We start from the raw sequence: 14,038 nt of genomic DNA, 5'->3' as shown, positions 1-14,038 counted from the left end.
CCTCACCTGCCCGGCCACGCCCCCTGGCCCGCCCCCAACCCCGCCCCCGGCCACGCCCCCAGCTCGGGCGGCCCCGCCCGCTCTGCGCGCGACCTTGACGAGGACGAGGGCGAAGACGGCCGAGTTGACGGCGACGACGGCGGCTGCGGGGACCGCGAACGCCAGCAGAGTCTTCCCCGGCCCCCAGGCGAGCCAGCAGGCCCCGGGCCCGCGGTAGCCGCCTCGGGGCGCGGCCACCGCGGCCGTGACGCCGGCGATGACCGCGGGGCAGCCGTAGCCGAGGGCGAGGGCGGCCGCGGCTAGCCGGCGCCCGCCGGCTAACCGCGGGAACACCGTCACGACGAGGTGGTGCAGGAAGAGGCCCTCGGCGAGCATCCAGGAGAAGAGCGACAGGTAGGAGAGGTGCGCCATGAAGGTGGCCGCCGTGCACAGCGCCTCCGCCGCCTCGCCCGCCGCCTCGGCGGCCCACGAACCCACCAGGAACCAGACGTCGGCGCTCAGCAGCGACGCGCAGACGTTGACCAGCAGCGCGTGGCGGACGCGCGAGTTCTCGCCCCTCAGGGAGGGCCACGCGGCCGCCTGGGTGGCCAGCGCGGCCGCGAGCGAGGCCACGGAGAGGCCCAGGCCCGCGTAGGTGAGGAGGTGGAGGGCGCGGTCCCCCGGCGGGTCCCCGGGGGACACGAGGACGGAGAAGGAGGTCGTGTGGTCGCACGCGCAGACGGCCGAGGCGGTGACGGGCGGGGCGGGCGCAGGGCGGCTCCGGCAGCCTTGCCCGGACCAGCCGCCCGTGGAGTTGTTCAGCTGCGGGGCGGGGGGGGCAGGGGGGGGTAGGGGGGGGCAGGGGGGGGCAGGGGGGGTAGGGGGGGGTAGGGGGGGGCAGGGGGGGGGCAGGGGGGTTATTGGGAGGGGGAGACACTTGTTGTTGTTGATTTGTTGTTGTTGATTTGTTGTTGTTGATTTGTTGTTGTTGATTTGTTGTTGTTGATTTGTTGTTGTTGATTTGTTGTTGTTGATTTGTTGTTGTTGATTTGTTGTTGTTGATTTGTTGTTGTTGATTTGTTGTTGTTGATTTGTTGTTGTTGATTTGTTGTTGTTGATTTGGTGTTTGTGGGCTGATTGTTTGTGTGTTTGCACGTTTGTGTGTTGTGTGTTTGTTGTTTGTGTGTTTGTGTGTTTGTGTGTTGACTGATTGTCTGTTGTTTGTGTGTTTGTGTGTTGTGTGTTTGTGTGTTGACTGATTGTCTGTTGTTTGTGTGTTTGTGCGTTGACTGATTGTCTGTTGTTTGTGTGTTTGTGTGTTGACTGATTGTCTGTTGTTTGTGTGTTTGTGCGTTTGTGTGTTTGTGGGCTGATTGTTGTTTGTGTGTTGTTTGTTTAGGGGCTGATTGTCTGTTGTTTGTGTGTTTGTGTGTTTGTGTGTTGTGTGTTTGTGTGTTGACTGATTGTCTGTTTGTGTGTTTGTGTGTTTGTGTGTTTGTGGGCTGATTGTCTGTTGTTTGTGTGTTTGTGTGTTGACTGTTTGTGTGTTGTGTGTTTGTGTGTTGACTGATTGTCTGTTTGTGTGTTTGTGTGTTTGTGTGTTTGTGGGCTGATTGTCTGTTGTTTGTGTGTTTGTGTGTTGACTGTTTGTGTGTTGTGTGTTTGTGTGTTGACTGATTGTCTGTTTGTGTGTTTGTGTGTTTGTGTGTTTGTGGGCTGATTGTTGTTTGTGTGTTTGTGTGTTGACTGTTTGTGTGTTGTGTGTTTGTGTGTTGACTGATTGTCTGTTTGTGTGTTTGTGTGTTTGTGTGTTTGTGGGCTGATTGTCTGTTGTTTGTGTGTTTGTGTGTTGACTGTTTGTGTGTTGTGTGTTTGTGTGTTGACTGATTGTCTGTTTGTGTGTTTGTGTGTTTGTGTGTTTGTGGGCTGATTGTCTGTTGTTTGTGTGTTTGTGTGTTGACTGTTTGTGTGTTGTGTGTTTGTGTGTTGACTGATTGTCTGTTTGTGTGTTTGTGTGTTTGTGTGTTTGTGGGCTGATTGTCTGTTGTTTGTGTGTTTGTGTGTTGACTGTTTGTGTGTTGTGTGTTTGTGTGTTGACTGATTGTCTGTTTGTGTGTTTGTGTGTTTGTGTGTTTGTGGGCTGATTGTTGTTTGTGTGTTTGTGTGTTGACTGTTTGTGTGTTGTGTGTTTGTGTGTTGACTGATTGTCTGTTTGTGTGTTTGTGTGTTTGTGTGTTTGTGGGCTGATTGTCTGTTGTTTGTGTGTTTGTGTGTTGACTGTTTGTGTGTTGTGTGTTTGTGTGTTGACTGATTGTCTGTTTGTGTGTTTGTGTGTTTGTGTGTTTGTGGGCTGATTGTCTGTTGTTTGTGTGTTTGTGTGTTGACTGTTTGTGTGTTGTGTGTTTGTGTGTTGACTGATTGTCTGTTTGTGTGTTTGTGTGTTTGTGTGTTTGTGGGCTGATTGTCTGTTGTTTGTGTGTTTGTGTGTTGACTGTTTGTGTGTTGTGTGTTTGTGTGTTGACTGATTGTCTGTTTGTGTGTTTGTGTGTTTGTGTGTTTGTGGGCTGATTGTTGTTTGTGTGTTTGTGTGTTGACTGTTTGTGTGTTGTGTGTTTGTGTGTTGACTGATTGTCTGTTTGTGTGTTTGTGTGTTTGTGTGTTTGTGGGCTGATTGTCTGTTGTTTGTGTGTTTGTGTGTTGACTGTTTGTGTGTTGTGTGTTTGTGTGTTGACTGATTGTCTGTTTGTGTGTTTGTGTGTTTGTGTGTTTGTGGGCTGATTGTTGTTTGTGTGTTTGTGTGTTGACTGTTTGTGTGTTGTGTGTTTGTGTGTTGACTGATTGTCTGTTTGTGTGTTTGTGTGTTTGTGTGTTTGTGGGCTGATTGTCTGTTGTTTGTGTGTTTGTGTGTTGACTGTTTGTGTGTTGTGTGTTTGTGTGTTGACTGATTGTCTGTTTGTGTGTTTGTGTGTTTGTGTGTTTGTGGGCTGATTGTCTGTTGTTTGTGTGTTTGTGTGTTGACTGTTTGTGTGTTGTGTGTTTGTGTGTTGACTGATTGTCTGTTTGTGTGTTTGTGTGTTTGTGTGTTTGTGGGCTGATTGTCTGTTGTTTGTGTGTTTGTGTGTTGACTGTTTGTGTGTTGTGTGTTTGTGTGTTGACTGATTGTCTGTTTGTGTGTTTGTGTGTTTGTGTGTTTGTGGGCTGATTGTTGTTTGTGTGTTTGTGTGTTGACTGTTTGTGTGTTGTGTGTTTGTGTGTTGACTGATTGTCTGTTTGTGTGTTTGTGTGTTTGTGTGTTTGTGGGCTGATTGTCTGTTGTTTGTGTGTTTGTGTGTTGACTGTTTGTGTGTTGTGTGTTTGTGTGTTGACTGATTGTCTGTTTGTGTGTTTGTGTGTTTGTGTGTTTGTGGGCTGATTGTTGTTTGTGTGTTTGTGTGTTGACTGTTTGTGTGTTGTGTGTTTGTGTGTTGACTGATTGTCTGTTTGTGTGTTTGTGTGTTTGTGTGTTTGTGGGCTGATTGTCTGTTGTTTGTGTGTTTGTGTGTTGACTGTTTGTGTGTTGTGTGTTTGTGTGTTGACTGATTGTCTGTTTGTGTGTTTGTGTGTTTGTGTGTTTGTGGGCTGATTGTCTGTTGTTTGTGTGTTTGTGTGTTGACTGTTTGTGTGTTGTGTGTTTGTGTGTTGACTGATTGTCTGTTTGTGTGTTTGTGTGTTTGTGTGTTTGTGGGCTGATTGTCTGTTGTTTGTGTGTTTGTGTGTTGACTGTTTGTGTGTTGTGTGTTTGTGTGTTGACTGATTGTCTGTTTGTGTGTTTGTGTGTTTGTGTGTTTGTGGGCTGATTGTTGTTTGTGTGTTTGTGTGTTGACTGTTTGTGTGTTGTGTGTTTGTGTGTTGACTGATTGTCTGTTTGTGTGTTTGTGTGTTTGTGTGTTTGTGGGCTGATTGTCTGTTGTTTGTGTGTTTGTGTGTTGACTGTTTGTGTGTTGTGTGTTTGTGTGTTGACTGATTGTCTGTTTGTGTGTTTGTGTGTTTGTGTGTTTGTGGGCTGATTGTTGTTTGTGTGTTTGTGTGTTGACTGTTTGTGTGTTGTGTGTTTGTGTGTTGACTGATTGTCTGTTTGTGTGTTTGTGTGTTTGTGTGTTTGTGGGCTGATTGTCTGTTGTTTGTGTGTTTGTGTGTTGACTGTTTGTGTGTTGTGTGTTTGTGTGTTGACTGATTGTCTGTTTGTGTGTTTGTGTGTTTGTGTGTTTGTGGGCTGATTGTCTGTTGTTTGTGTGTTTGTGTGTTGACTGTTTGTGTGTTGTGTGTTTGTGTGTTGACTGATTGTCTGTTTGTGTGTTTGTGTGTTTGTGTGTTTGTGGGCTGATTGTCTGTTGTTTGTGTGTTTGTGTGTTGACTGTTTGTGTGTTGTGTGTTTGTGTGTTGACTGATTGTCTGTTTGTGTGTTTGTGTGTTTGTGTGTTTGTGGGCTGATTGTTGTTTGTGTGTTTGCACGTTTGTGTGTTGTGTGTTTGTTGTTTGTGTGTTTGTGTGTTTGTGTGTTGACTGATTGTCTGTTGTTTGTTTGTTTGTGTGTTGACTGATTGTCTGTTGTTTGTGTGTTTGTGTGTTGTGTGTTTGTTGTTTGTGTGTTTGTGCGTTGTGTGTTGTTTGTGTGTTTGTGTGTTTGTGTGTTGATTGATTGTCTGTTGTTTGTGTGTTTGTGTTGACTGATTGTCTGTTGTTTGTGTGTTTGTGTGTTTGTGCGTTGTGTGTTGATTGATTGTCTGTTGTTTGTGTGTTTGTGTTGACTGATTGTCTGTTGTTTGTGTGTTTGTGTGTTGTGTGTTTGTGTGTTGACTGATTGTCTGTTGTTTGTGTGTTTGTGTGTTGACTGATTGTCTGTTGTTTGTGTGTTTGTGTGTTTGTGTGTTGATTGATTGTCTGTTGTTTGTGTGTTTGTGTGTTGACTGTTTGTCTGTTGTTTGTGTGTTTGTGTGTTGAGTGATTGTCTGTTGTTTGTGTGTTTGTGTGTTTGTGTGTTGATTGATTGTCTGTTGTTTGTGTGTTTGTGTGTTGATTGATTGTCTGTTGTTTGTGTGTTTGTGTGTTGACTGATTGTCTGTTCTTAGTTTTTTCGGTAAAGTCACGTGACTTTACCGAAAAAACTAAGAATATGAATTACTGCAGTCACGAAAGCTTTAAATCAAAATTTGATTGTCTGTTGTTTGTGTGTTTGTGTGTTTGTGTGTTGACTGATTGTTTGTTGTTTGTGTGTTTGTGCGTTTGTGTGTTTGCGGGCTGATTGTTGTTTGTGTGTTGTTTGTTTAGGGGCTGATTGTCTGTTGTTTGTGTGTTGTGTGTTTGTGTGTTGACTGTTTGTCTGTTGTTTGTGTGTTTGTGTGTTTGTGTGTTGAGTGATTGTCTGTTGTTTGTGTGTTTGTGTGTTGATTGATTGTCTGTTGTTTGTGTGTTTGTGTGTTGACTGATTGTCTGTTGTTTGTGTGTTTGTGTGTTGACTGATTGTCTGTTGTTTGTGTGTTTGTGTGTTTGTGTGTTGATTGATTGTCTGTTGTTTGTGTGTTTGTGTGTTGACTGTTTGTCTGTTGTTTGTGTGTTTGTGTGTTGAGTGATTGTCTGTTGTTTGTGTGTTTGTGCGTTTGTGTGTTTGTGGGCTGATTGTTGTTTGTGTGTTGTTTGTTTAGGGGCTGATTGTCTGTTGTTTGTGTGTTTGTGTGTTTGTGTGTTGTGTGTTTGTGTGTTGACTGATTGTCTGTTTGTGTGTTTGTGTGTTTGTGTGTTTGTGGGCTGATTGTCTGTTGTTTGTGTGTTTGTGTGTTGACTGTTTGTGTGTTGTGTGTTTGTGTGTTGACTGATTGTCTGTTTGTGTGTTTGTGTGTTTGTGTGTTTGTGGGCTGATTGTCTGTTGTTTGTGTGTTTGTGTGTTGACTGTTTGTGTGTTGTGTGTTTGTGTGTTGACTGATTGTCTGTTTGTGTGTTTGTGTGTTTGTGTGTTTGTGGGCTGATTGTTGTTTGTGTGTTTGTGTGTTGACTGTTTGTGTGTTGTGTGTTTGTGTGTTGACTGATTGTCTGTTTGTGTGTTTGTGTGTTTGTGTGTTTGTGGGCTGATTGTCTGTTGTTTGTGTGTTTGTGTGTTGACTGTTTGTGTGTTGTGTGTTTGTGTGTTGACTGATTGTCTGTTTGTGTGTTTGTGTGTTTGTGTGTTTGTGGGCTGATTGTCTGTTGTTTGTGTGTTTGTGTGTTGACTGTTTGTGTGTTGTGTGTTTGTGTGTTGACTGATTGTCTGTTTGTGTGTTTGTGTGTTTGTGTGTTTGTGGGCTGATTGTCTGTTGTTTGTGTGTTTGTGTGTTGACTGTTTGTGTGTTGTGTGTTTGTGTGTTGACTGATTGTCTGTTTGTGTGTTTGTGTGTTTGTGTGTTTGTGGGCTGATTGTTGTTTGTGTGTTTGTGTGTTGACTGTTTGTGTGTTGTGTGTTTGTGTGTTGACTGATTGTCTGTTTGTGTGTTTGTGTGTTTGTGTGTTTGTGGGCTGATTGTCTGTTGTTTGTGTGTTTGTGTGTTGACTGTTTGTGTGTTGTGTGTTTGTGTGTTGACTGATTGTCTGTTTGTGTGTTTGTGTGTTTGTGTGTTTGTGGGCTGATTGTCTGTTGTTTGTGTGTTTGTGTGTTGACTGTTTGTGTGTTGTGTGTTTGTGTGTTGACTGATTGTCTGTTTGTGTGTTTGTGTGTTTGTGTGTTTGTGGGCTGATTGTCTGTTGTTTGTGTGTTTGTGTGTTGACTGTTTGTGTGTTGTGTGTTTGTGTGTTGACTGATTGTCTGTTTGTGTGTTTGTGTGTTTGTGTGTTTGTGGGCTGATTGTTGTTTGTGTGTTTGTGTGTTGACTGTTTGTGTGTTGTGTGTTTGTGTGTTGACTGATTGTCTGTTTGTGTGTTTGTGTGTTTGTGTGTTTGTGGGCTGATTGTCTGTTGTTTGTGTGTTTGTGTGTTGACTGTTTGTGTGTTGTGTGTTTGTGTGTTGACTGATTGTCTGTTTGTGTGTTTGTGTGTTTGTGTGTTTGTGGGCTGATTGTTGTTTGTGTGTTTGTGTGTTGACTGTTTGTGTGTTGTGTGTTTGTGTGTTGACTGATTGTCTGTTTGTGTGTTTGTGTGTTTGTGTGTTTGTGGGCTGATTGTCTGTTGTTTGTGTGTTTGTGTGTTGACTGTTTGTGTGTTGTGTGTTTGTGTGTTGACTGATTGTCTGTTTGTGTGTTTGTGTGTTTGTGTGTTTGTGGGCTGATTGTCTGTTGTTTGTGTGTTTGTGTGTTGACTGTTTGTGTGTTGTGTGTTTGTGTGTTGACTGATTGTCTGTTTGTGTGTTTGTGTGTTTGTGTGTTTGTGGGCTGATTGTCTGTTGTTTGTGTGTTTGTGTGTTGACTGTTTGTGTGTTGTGTGTTTGTGTGTTGACTGATTGTCTGTTTGTGTGTTTGTGTGTTTGTGTGTTTGTGGGCTGATTGTTGTTTGTGTGTTTGTGTGTTGACTGTTTGTGTGTTGTGTGTTTGTGTGTTGACTGATTGTCTGTTTGTGTGTTTGTGTGTTTGTGTGTTTGTGGGCTGATTGTCTGTTGTTTGTGTGTTTGTGTGTTGACTGTTTGTGTGTTGTGTGTTTGTGTGTTGACTGATTGTCTGTTTGTGTGTTTGTGTGTTTGTGTGTTTGTGGGCTGATTGTTGTTTGTGTGTTTGTGTGTTGACTGTTTGTGTGTTGTGTGTTTGTGTGTTGACTGATTGTCTGTTTGTGTGTTTGTGTGTTTGTGTGTTTGTGGGCTGATTGTCTGTTGTTTGTGTGTTTGTGTGTTGACTGTTTGTGTGTTGTGTGTTTGTGTGTTGACTGATTGTCTGTTTGTGTGTTTGTGTGTTTGTGTGTTTGTGGGCTGATTGTCTGTTGTTTGTGTGTTTGTGTGTTGACTGTTTGTGTGTTGTGTGTTTGTGTGTTGACTGATTGTCTGTTTGTGTGTTTGTGTGTTTGTGTGTTTGTGGGCTGATTGTCTGTTGTTTGTGTGTTTGTGTGTTGACTGTTTGTGTGTTGTGTGTTTGTGTGTTGACTGATTGTCTGTTTGTGTGTTTGTGTGTTTGTGTGTTTGTGGGCTGATTGTTGTTTGTGTGTTTGCACGTTTGTGTGTTGTGTGTTTGTTGTTTGTGTGTTTGTGTGTTTGTGTGTTGACTGATTGTCTGTTGTTTGTTTGTTTGTGTGTTGACTGATTGTCTGTTGTTTGTGTGTTTGTGTGTTGTGTGTTTGTTGTTTGTGTGTTTGTGCGTTGTGTGTTGTTTGTGTGTTTGTGTGTTTGTGTGTTGATTGATTGTCTGTTGTTTGTGTGTTTGTGTTGACTGATTGTCTGTTGTTTGTGTGTTTGTGTGTTTGTGCGTTGTGTGTTGATTGATTGTCTGTTGTTTGTGTGTTTGTGTTGACTGATTGTCTGTTGTTTGTGTGTTTGTGTGTTGTGTGTTTGTGTGTTGACTGATTGTCTGTTGTTTGTGTGTTTGTGTGTTGACTGATTGTCTGTTGTTTGTGTGTTTGTGTGTTTGTGTGTTGATTGATTGTCTGTTGTTTGTGTGTTTGTGTGTTGACTGTTTGTCTGTTGTTTGTGTGTTTGTGTGTTGAGTGATTGTCTGTTGTTTGTGTGTTTGTGTGTTTGTGTGTTGATTGATTGTCTGTTGTTTGTGTGTTTGTGTGTTGATTGATTGTCTGTTGTTTGTGTGTTTGTGTGTTGACTGATTGTCTGTTCTTAGTTTTTTCGGTAAAGTCACGTGACTTTACCGAAAAAACTAAGAATATGAATTACTGCAGTCACGAAAGCTTTAAATCAAAATTTGATTGTCTGTTGTTTGTGTGTTTGTGTGTTTGTGTGTTGACTGATTGTTTGTTGTTTGTGTGTTTGTGCGTTTGTGTGTTTGCGGGCTGATTGTTGTTTGTGTGTTGTTTGTTTAGGGGCTGATTGTCTGTTGTTTGTGTGTTGTGTGTTTGTGTGTTGACTGTTTGTCTGTTGTTTGTGTGTTTGTGTGTTTGTGTGTTGAGTGATTGTCTGTTGTTTGTGTGTTTGTGTGTTGATTGATTGTCTGTTGTTTGTGTGTTTGTGTGTTGACTGATTGTCTGTTGTTTGTGTGTTTGTGTGTTGACTGATTGTCTGTTGTTTGTGTGTTTGTGTGTTTGTGTGTTGATTGATTGTCTGTTGTTTGTGTGTTTGTGTGTTGACTGTTTGTCTGTTGTTTGTGTGTTTGTGTGTTGAGTGATTGTCTGTTGTTTGTGTGTTTGTGTGTTTGTGTGTTGATTGATTGTCTGTTGTTTGTGTGTTTGTGTGTTGATTGATTGTCTGTTGTTTGTGTGTTTGTGTGTTGATTGATTGTCTGTTGTTTGTGTGTTTGTGTGTTGACTGATTGTCTGTTCTTAGTTTTTTCGGTAAAGTCACGTGACTTTACCGAAAAAACTAAGAATATGAATTACTGCAGTCACGAAAGCTTTAAATCAAAATTTGATTGTCTGTTGTTTGTGTGTTTGTGTGTTTGTGTGTTGACTGATTGTTTGTTGTTTGTGTGTTTGTGCGTTTGTGTGTTTGCGGGCTGATTGTTGTTTGTGTGTTGTTTGTTTAGGGGCTGATTGTCTGTTGTTTGTGTGTTGTGTGTTTGTGTGTTGACTGTTTGTCTGTTGTTTGTGTGTTTGTGTGTTGAGTGATTGTCTGTTGTTTGTGTGTTTGTGTGTTTGTGTGTTGATTGATTGTCTGTTGTTTGTGTGTTTGTGTGTTGACTGATTGTCTGTTGTTTGTGTGTTTGTGTGTTGACTGATTGTCTGTTGTTTGTGTGTTTGTGTGTTTGTGTGTTGATTGATTGTCTGTTGTTTGTGTGTTTGTGTGTTGACTGTTTGTCTGTTGTTTGTGTGTTTGTGTGTTGAGTGATTGTCTGTTGTTTGTGTGTTTGTGTGTTTGTGTGTTGATTGATTGTCTGTTGTTTGTGTGTTTGTGTGTTGATTGATTGTCTGTTGTTTATGTGTTTGTGTGTTGACTGATTGTCTGTTCTTAGTTTTTTCGGTAAAGTCACGTGACTTTACCGAAAAAACTAAGAATATGAATTACTGCAGTCACGAAAGCTTTAAATCAAAATTTGATTGTCTGTTGTTTGTGTGTTTGTGTGTTTGTGTGTTGACTGATTGTTTGTTGTTTGTGTGTTTGTGCGTTTGTGTGTTTGCGGGCTGATTGTTGTTTGTGTGTTGTTTGTTTAGGGGCTGATTGTCTGTTGTTTGTGTGTTGTGTGTTTGTGTGTTGACTGTTTGTCTGTTGTTTGTGTGTTTGTGTGTTTGTGTGTTGAGTGATTGTCTGTTGTTTGTGTGTTTGTGTGTTGATTGATTGTCTGTTGTTTGTGTGTTTGTGTGTTGACTGATTGTCTGTTGTTTGTGTGTTTGTGTGTTGACTGATTGTCTGTTGTTTGTGTGTTTGTGTGTTGACTGTTTGTCTGTTGTTTGTGTGTTTGTGTGTTGAGTGATTGTCTGTTGTTTGTGTGTTTGTGTGTTTGTGTGTTGATTGATTGTCTGTTGTTTGTGTGTTTGTGTGTTGATTGATTGTCTGTTGTTTGTGTGTTTGTGTGTTGACTGATTGTCTGTTCTTAGTTTTTTCGGTAAAGTCACGTGACTTTACCGAAAAAACTAAGAATATGAATTACTGCAGTCACGAAAGCTTTAAATCAAAATTTGATTGTCTGTTGTTTGTGTGTTTGTGTGTTTGTGTGTTGACTGATTGTTTGTTGTTTGTGTGTTTGTGCGTTTGTGTGTTTGCGGGCTGATTGTTGTTTGTGTGTTGTTTGTTTAGGGGCTGATTGTCTGTTGTTTGTGTGTTGTGTGTTTGTGTGTTGACTGTTTGTCTGTTGTTTGTGTGTTTGTGTGTTGAGTGATTGTCTGTTGTTTGTGTGTTTGTGTGTTGATTGATTGTCTGTTGTTTGTGTGTTTGTGTGTTGACTGATTGTCTGTTGTTTGTGTGTTTGTGTGTTGACTGATTGTCTGTTGTTTGTGTGTTTGTGTGTTTGTGTGTTGATTGATTGTCTGTTGTTTGTGTGTTTGTGTGTTGACTGTTTGTCTGTTGTTTGTGTGTTTGTGTGTTGAGTGATTGTCTGTTGTTTGTGTGTTTGTGTGTTTGTGTGTTGATTGATTGTCTGTTGTTTGTGTGTTTGTGTGTTGATTGATTGTCTGTTGTTTGTGTGTTTGTGTGTTGACTGATTGTCTGTTCTTAGTTTTTTCGGTAAAGTCACGTGACTTTACCGAAAAAACTAAGAATATGAATTACTGCAGTCACGAAAGCTTTAAATCAAAATTTGATTGTCTGTTGTTTGTGTGTTTGTGTGTTTGTGTGTTTGTGTGTTGACTGATTGTTTGTTGTTTGTGTGTTTGTGCGTTTGTGTGTTTGCGGGCTGATTGTTGTTTGTGTGTTGTTTGTTTAGGGGCTGATTGTCTGTTGTTTGTGTGTTGTGTGTTTGTGTGTTGACTGTTTGTCTGTTGTTTGTGTGTTTGTGTGTTGAGTGATTGTCTGTTGTTTGTGTGTTTGTGTGTTTGTGTGTTGATTGATTGTCTGTTGTTTGTGTGTTTGTGTGTTGACTGATTGTCTGTTGTTTGTGTGTTTGTGTGTTGACTGATTGTCTGTTGTTTGTGTGTTTGTGTGTTTGTGTGTTGATTGATTGTCTGTTGTTTGTGTGTTTGTGTGTTGACTGTTTGTCTGTTGTTTGTGTGTTTGTGTGTTGAGTGATTGTCTGTTGTTTGTGTGTTTGTGTGTTTGTGTGTTGATTGATTGTCTGTTGTTTGTGTGTTTGTGTGTTGATTGATTGTCTGTTGTTTGTGTGTTTGTGTGTTGACTGATTGTCTGTTCTTAGTTTTTTCGGTAAAGTCATGTGACTTTACCGAAAAAACTAAGAATATGAATTACTGCAGTCACGAAAGCTTTAAATCAAAATTTGATTGTCTGTTGTTTGTGTGTTTGTGTGTTTGTGTGTTGACTGATTGTTTGTTTTTTGTGTGTTTGTGCGTTTGTGTGTTTGCGGGCTGATTGTTGTTTGTGTGTTGTTTGTTTAGGGGCTGATTGTCTGTTGTTTGTGTGTTGTGTGTTTGTGTGTTGACTGTTTGTCTGTTGTTTGTGTGTTTGTGTGTTTGTGTGTTGAGTGATTGTCTGTTGTTTGTGTGTTTGTGTGTTTGTGTGTTGATTGATTGTCTGTTGTTTGTGTGTTTGTGTGTTGACTGATTGTCTGTTGTTTGTGTGTTTGTGTGTTGACTGATTGTCTGTTGTTTGTGTGTTTGTGTGTTTGTGTGTTGATTGATTGTCTGTTGTTTGTGTGTTTGTGTGTTGACTGATTGTCTGTTCTTAGTTTTTTCGGTAAAGTCACGTGACTTTACCGAAAAAACTAAGAATATGAATTACTGCAGTCACGAAAGCTTTAAATCAAAATTTGATTGTCTGTTGTTTGTGTGTTTGTGTGTTTGTGTGTTTGTGTGTTGACTGATTGTTTGTTGTTTGTGTGTTTGTGCGTTTGTGTGTTTGCGGGCTGATTGTTGTTTGTGTGTTGTTTGTTTAGGGGCTGATTGTCTGTTGTTTGTGTGTTGTGTGTTTGTGTGTTGACTGTTTGTCTGTTGTTTGTGTGTTTGTGTGTTGAGTGATTGTCTGTTGTTTGTGTGTTTGTGTGTTTGTGTGTTGATTGATTGTCTGTTGTTTGTGTGTTTGTGTGTTGACTGATTGTCTGTTGTTTGTGTGTTTGTGTGTTGACTGATTGTCTGTTGTTTGTGTGTTTGTGTGTTTGTGTGTTGATTGATTGTCTGTTGTTTGTGTGTTTGTGTGTTGACTGTTTGTCTGTTGTTTGTGTGTTTGTGTGTTGAGTGATTGTCTGTTGTTTGTGTGTTTGTGTGTTTGTGTGTTGATTGATTGTCTGTTGTTTGTGTGTTTGTGTGTTGATTGATTGTCTGTTGTTTGTGTGTTTGTGTGTTGACTGATTGTCTGTTCTTAGTTTTTTCGGTAAAGTCATGTGACTTTACCGAAAAAACTAAGAATATGAATTACTGCAGTCACGAAAGCTTTAAATCAAAATTTGATTGTCTGTTGTTTGTGTGTTTGTGTGTTTGTGTGTTGACTGATTGTTTGTTTTTTGTGTGTTTGTGCGTTTGTGTGTTTGCGGGCTGATTGTTGTTTGTGTGTTGTTTGTTTAGGGGCTGATTGTCTGTTGTTTGTGTGTTGTGTGTTTGTGTGTTGACTGTTTGTCTGTTGTTTGTGTGTTTGTGTGTTTGTGTGTTGAGTGATTGTCTGTTGTTTGTGTGTTTGTGTGTTTGTGTGTTGATTGATTGTCTGTTGTTTGTGTGTTTGTGTGTTGACTGATTGTCTGTTGTTTGTGTGTTTGTGTGTTGACTGATTGTCTGTTGTTTGTGTGTTTGTGTGTTTGTGTGTTGATTGATTGTCTGTTGTTTGTGTGTTTGTGTGTTGACTGTTTGTCTGTTGTTTGTGTGTTTGTGTGTTGAGTGATTGTCTGTTGTTTTTGTGTTTGTGTGTTTGTGTGTTGATTGATTGTCTGTTGTTTGTGTGTTTGTGTGTTGATTGATTGTCTGTTGTTTGTGTGTTTGTGTGTTGACTGATTGTCTGTTCTTAGTTTTTTCGGTAAAGTCACGTGACTTTACCGAAAAAACTAAGAATATGAATTACTGCAGTCACGAAAGCTTTAAATCAAAATTTGATTGTCTGTTGTTTGTGTGTTTGTGTGTTTGTGTGTTGACTGATTGTTTGTTGTTTGTGTGTTTGTGCGTTTGTGTGTTTGCGGGCTGATTGTTGTTTGTGTGTTGTTTGTTTAGGGGCTGATTGTCTGTTGTTTGTGTGTTGTGTGTTTGTGTGTTGACTGTTTGTCTGTTGTTTGTGTGTTTGTGTGTTGAGTGATTGTCTGTTGTTTGTGTGTTTGTGTGTTTGTGTGTTGATTGATTGTCTGTTGTTTGTGTGTTTGTGTGTTGACTGATTGTCTGTTGTTTGTGTGTTTGTGTGTTGACTGATTGTCTGTTGTTTGTGTGTTTGTGTGTTTGTGTGTTGATT

At 40.8% G+C, this 14,038-nt stretch overlaps 1 protein-coding gene across 1 annotated transcript in view; it reads right to left on the bottom strand.

Moving 5' to 3' along the window:
* Positions 1-2: 2 nt before the first annotated feature.
* Positions 3-14,038, bottom strand: part of LOC142908205 (adhesion G-protein coupled receptor F3-like) — a gene marked incomplete at its 5' end in the record, with an annotated part of 38,137 nt that continues 24,101 nt past the window's right edge. The window contains 2 exons of the mRNA XM_076058541.1: positions 3-23; positions 55-801. Of these exons, the coding sequence (XP_075914656.1) occupies positions 3-23; positions 55-801 (768 nt within the window). The remainder of the gene's footprint in view (positions 24-54; positions 802-14,038) is intronic.

The sequence above is a fragment of the Petromyzon marinus genome (assembly GCF_048934315.1).
Source record: "Petromyzon marinus isolate PM22_M1 ecotype Great Lakes invasive population chromosome 76 unlocalized genomic scaffold, UKy_Petmar_22M1.pri1.0 chr76_unloc.2, whole genome shotgun sequence".
Taxonomy (NCBI): Eukaryota; Metazoa; Chordata; class Hyperoartia; order Petromyzontiformes; family Petromyzontidae; genus Petromyzon; species Petromyzon marinus.
Note: the sequence above shows the minus strand (reverse complement) of the source record. Positions and strands in the feature narration are given on the sequence as shown.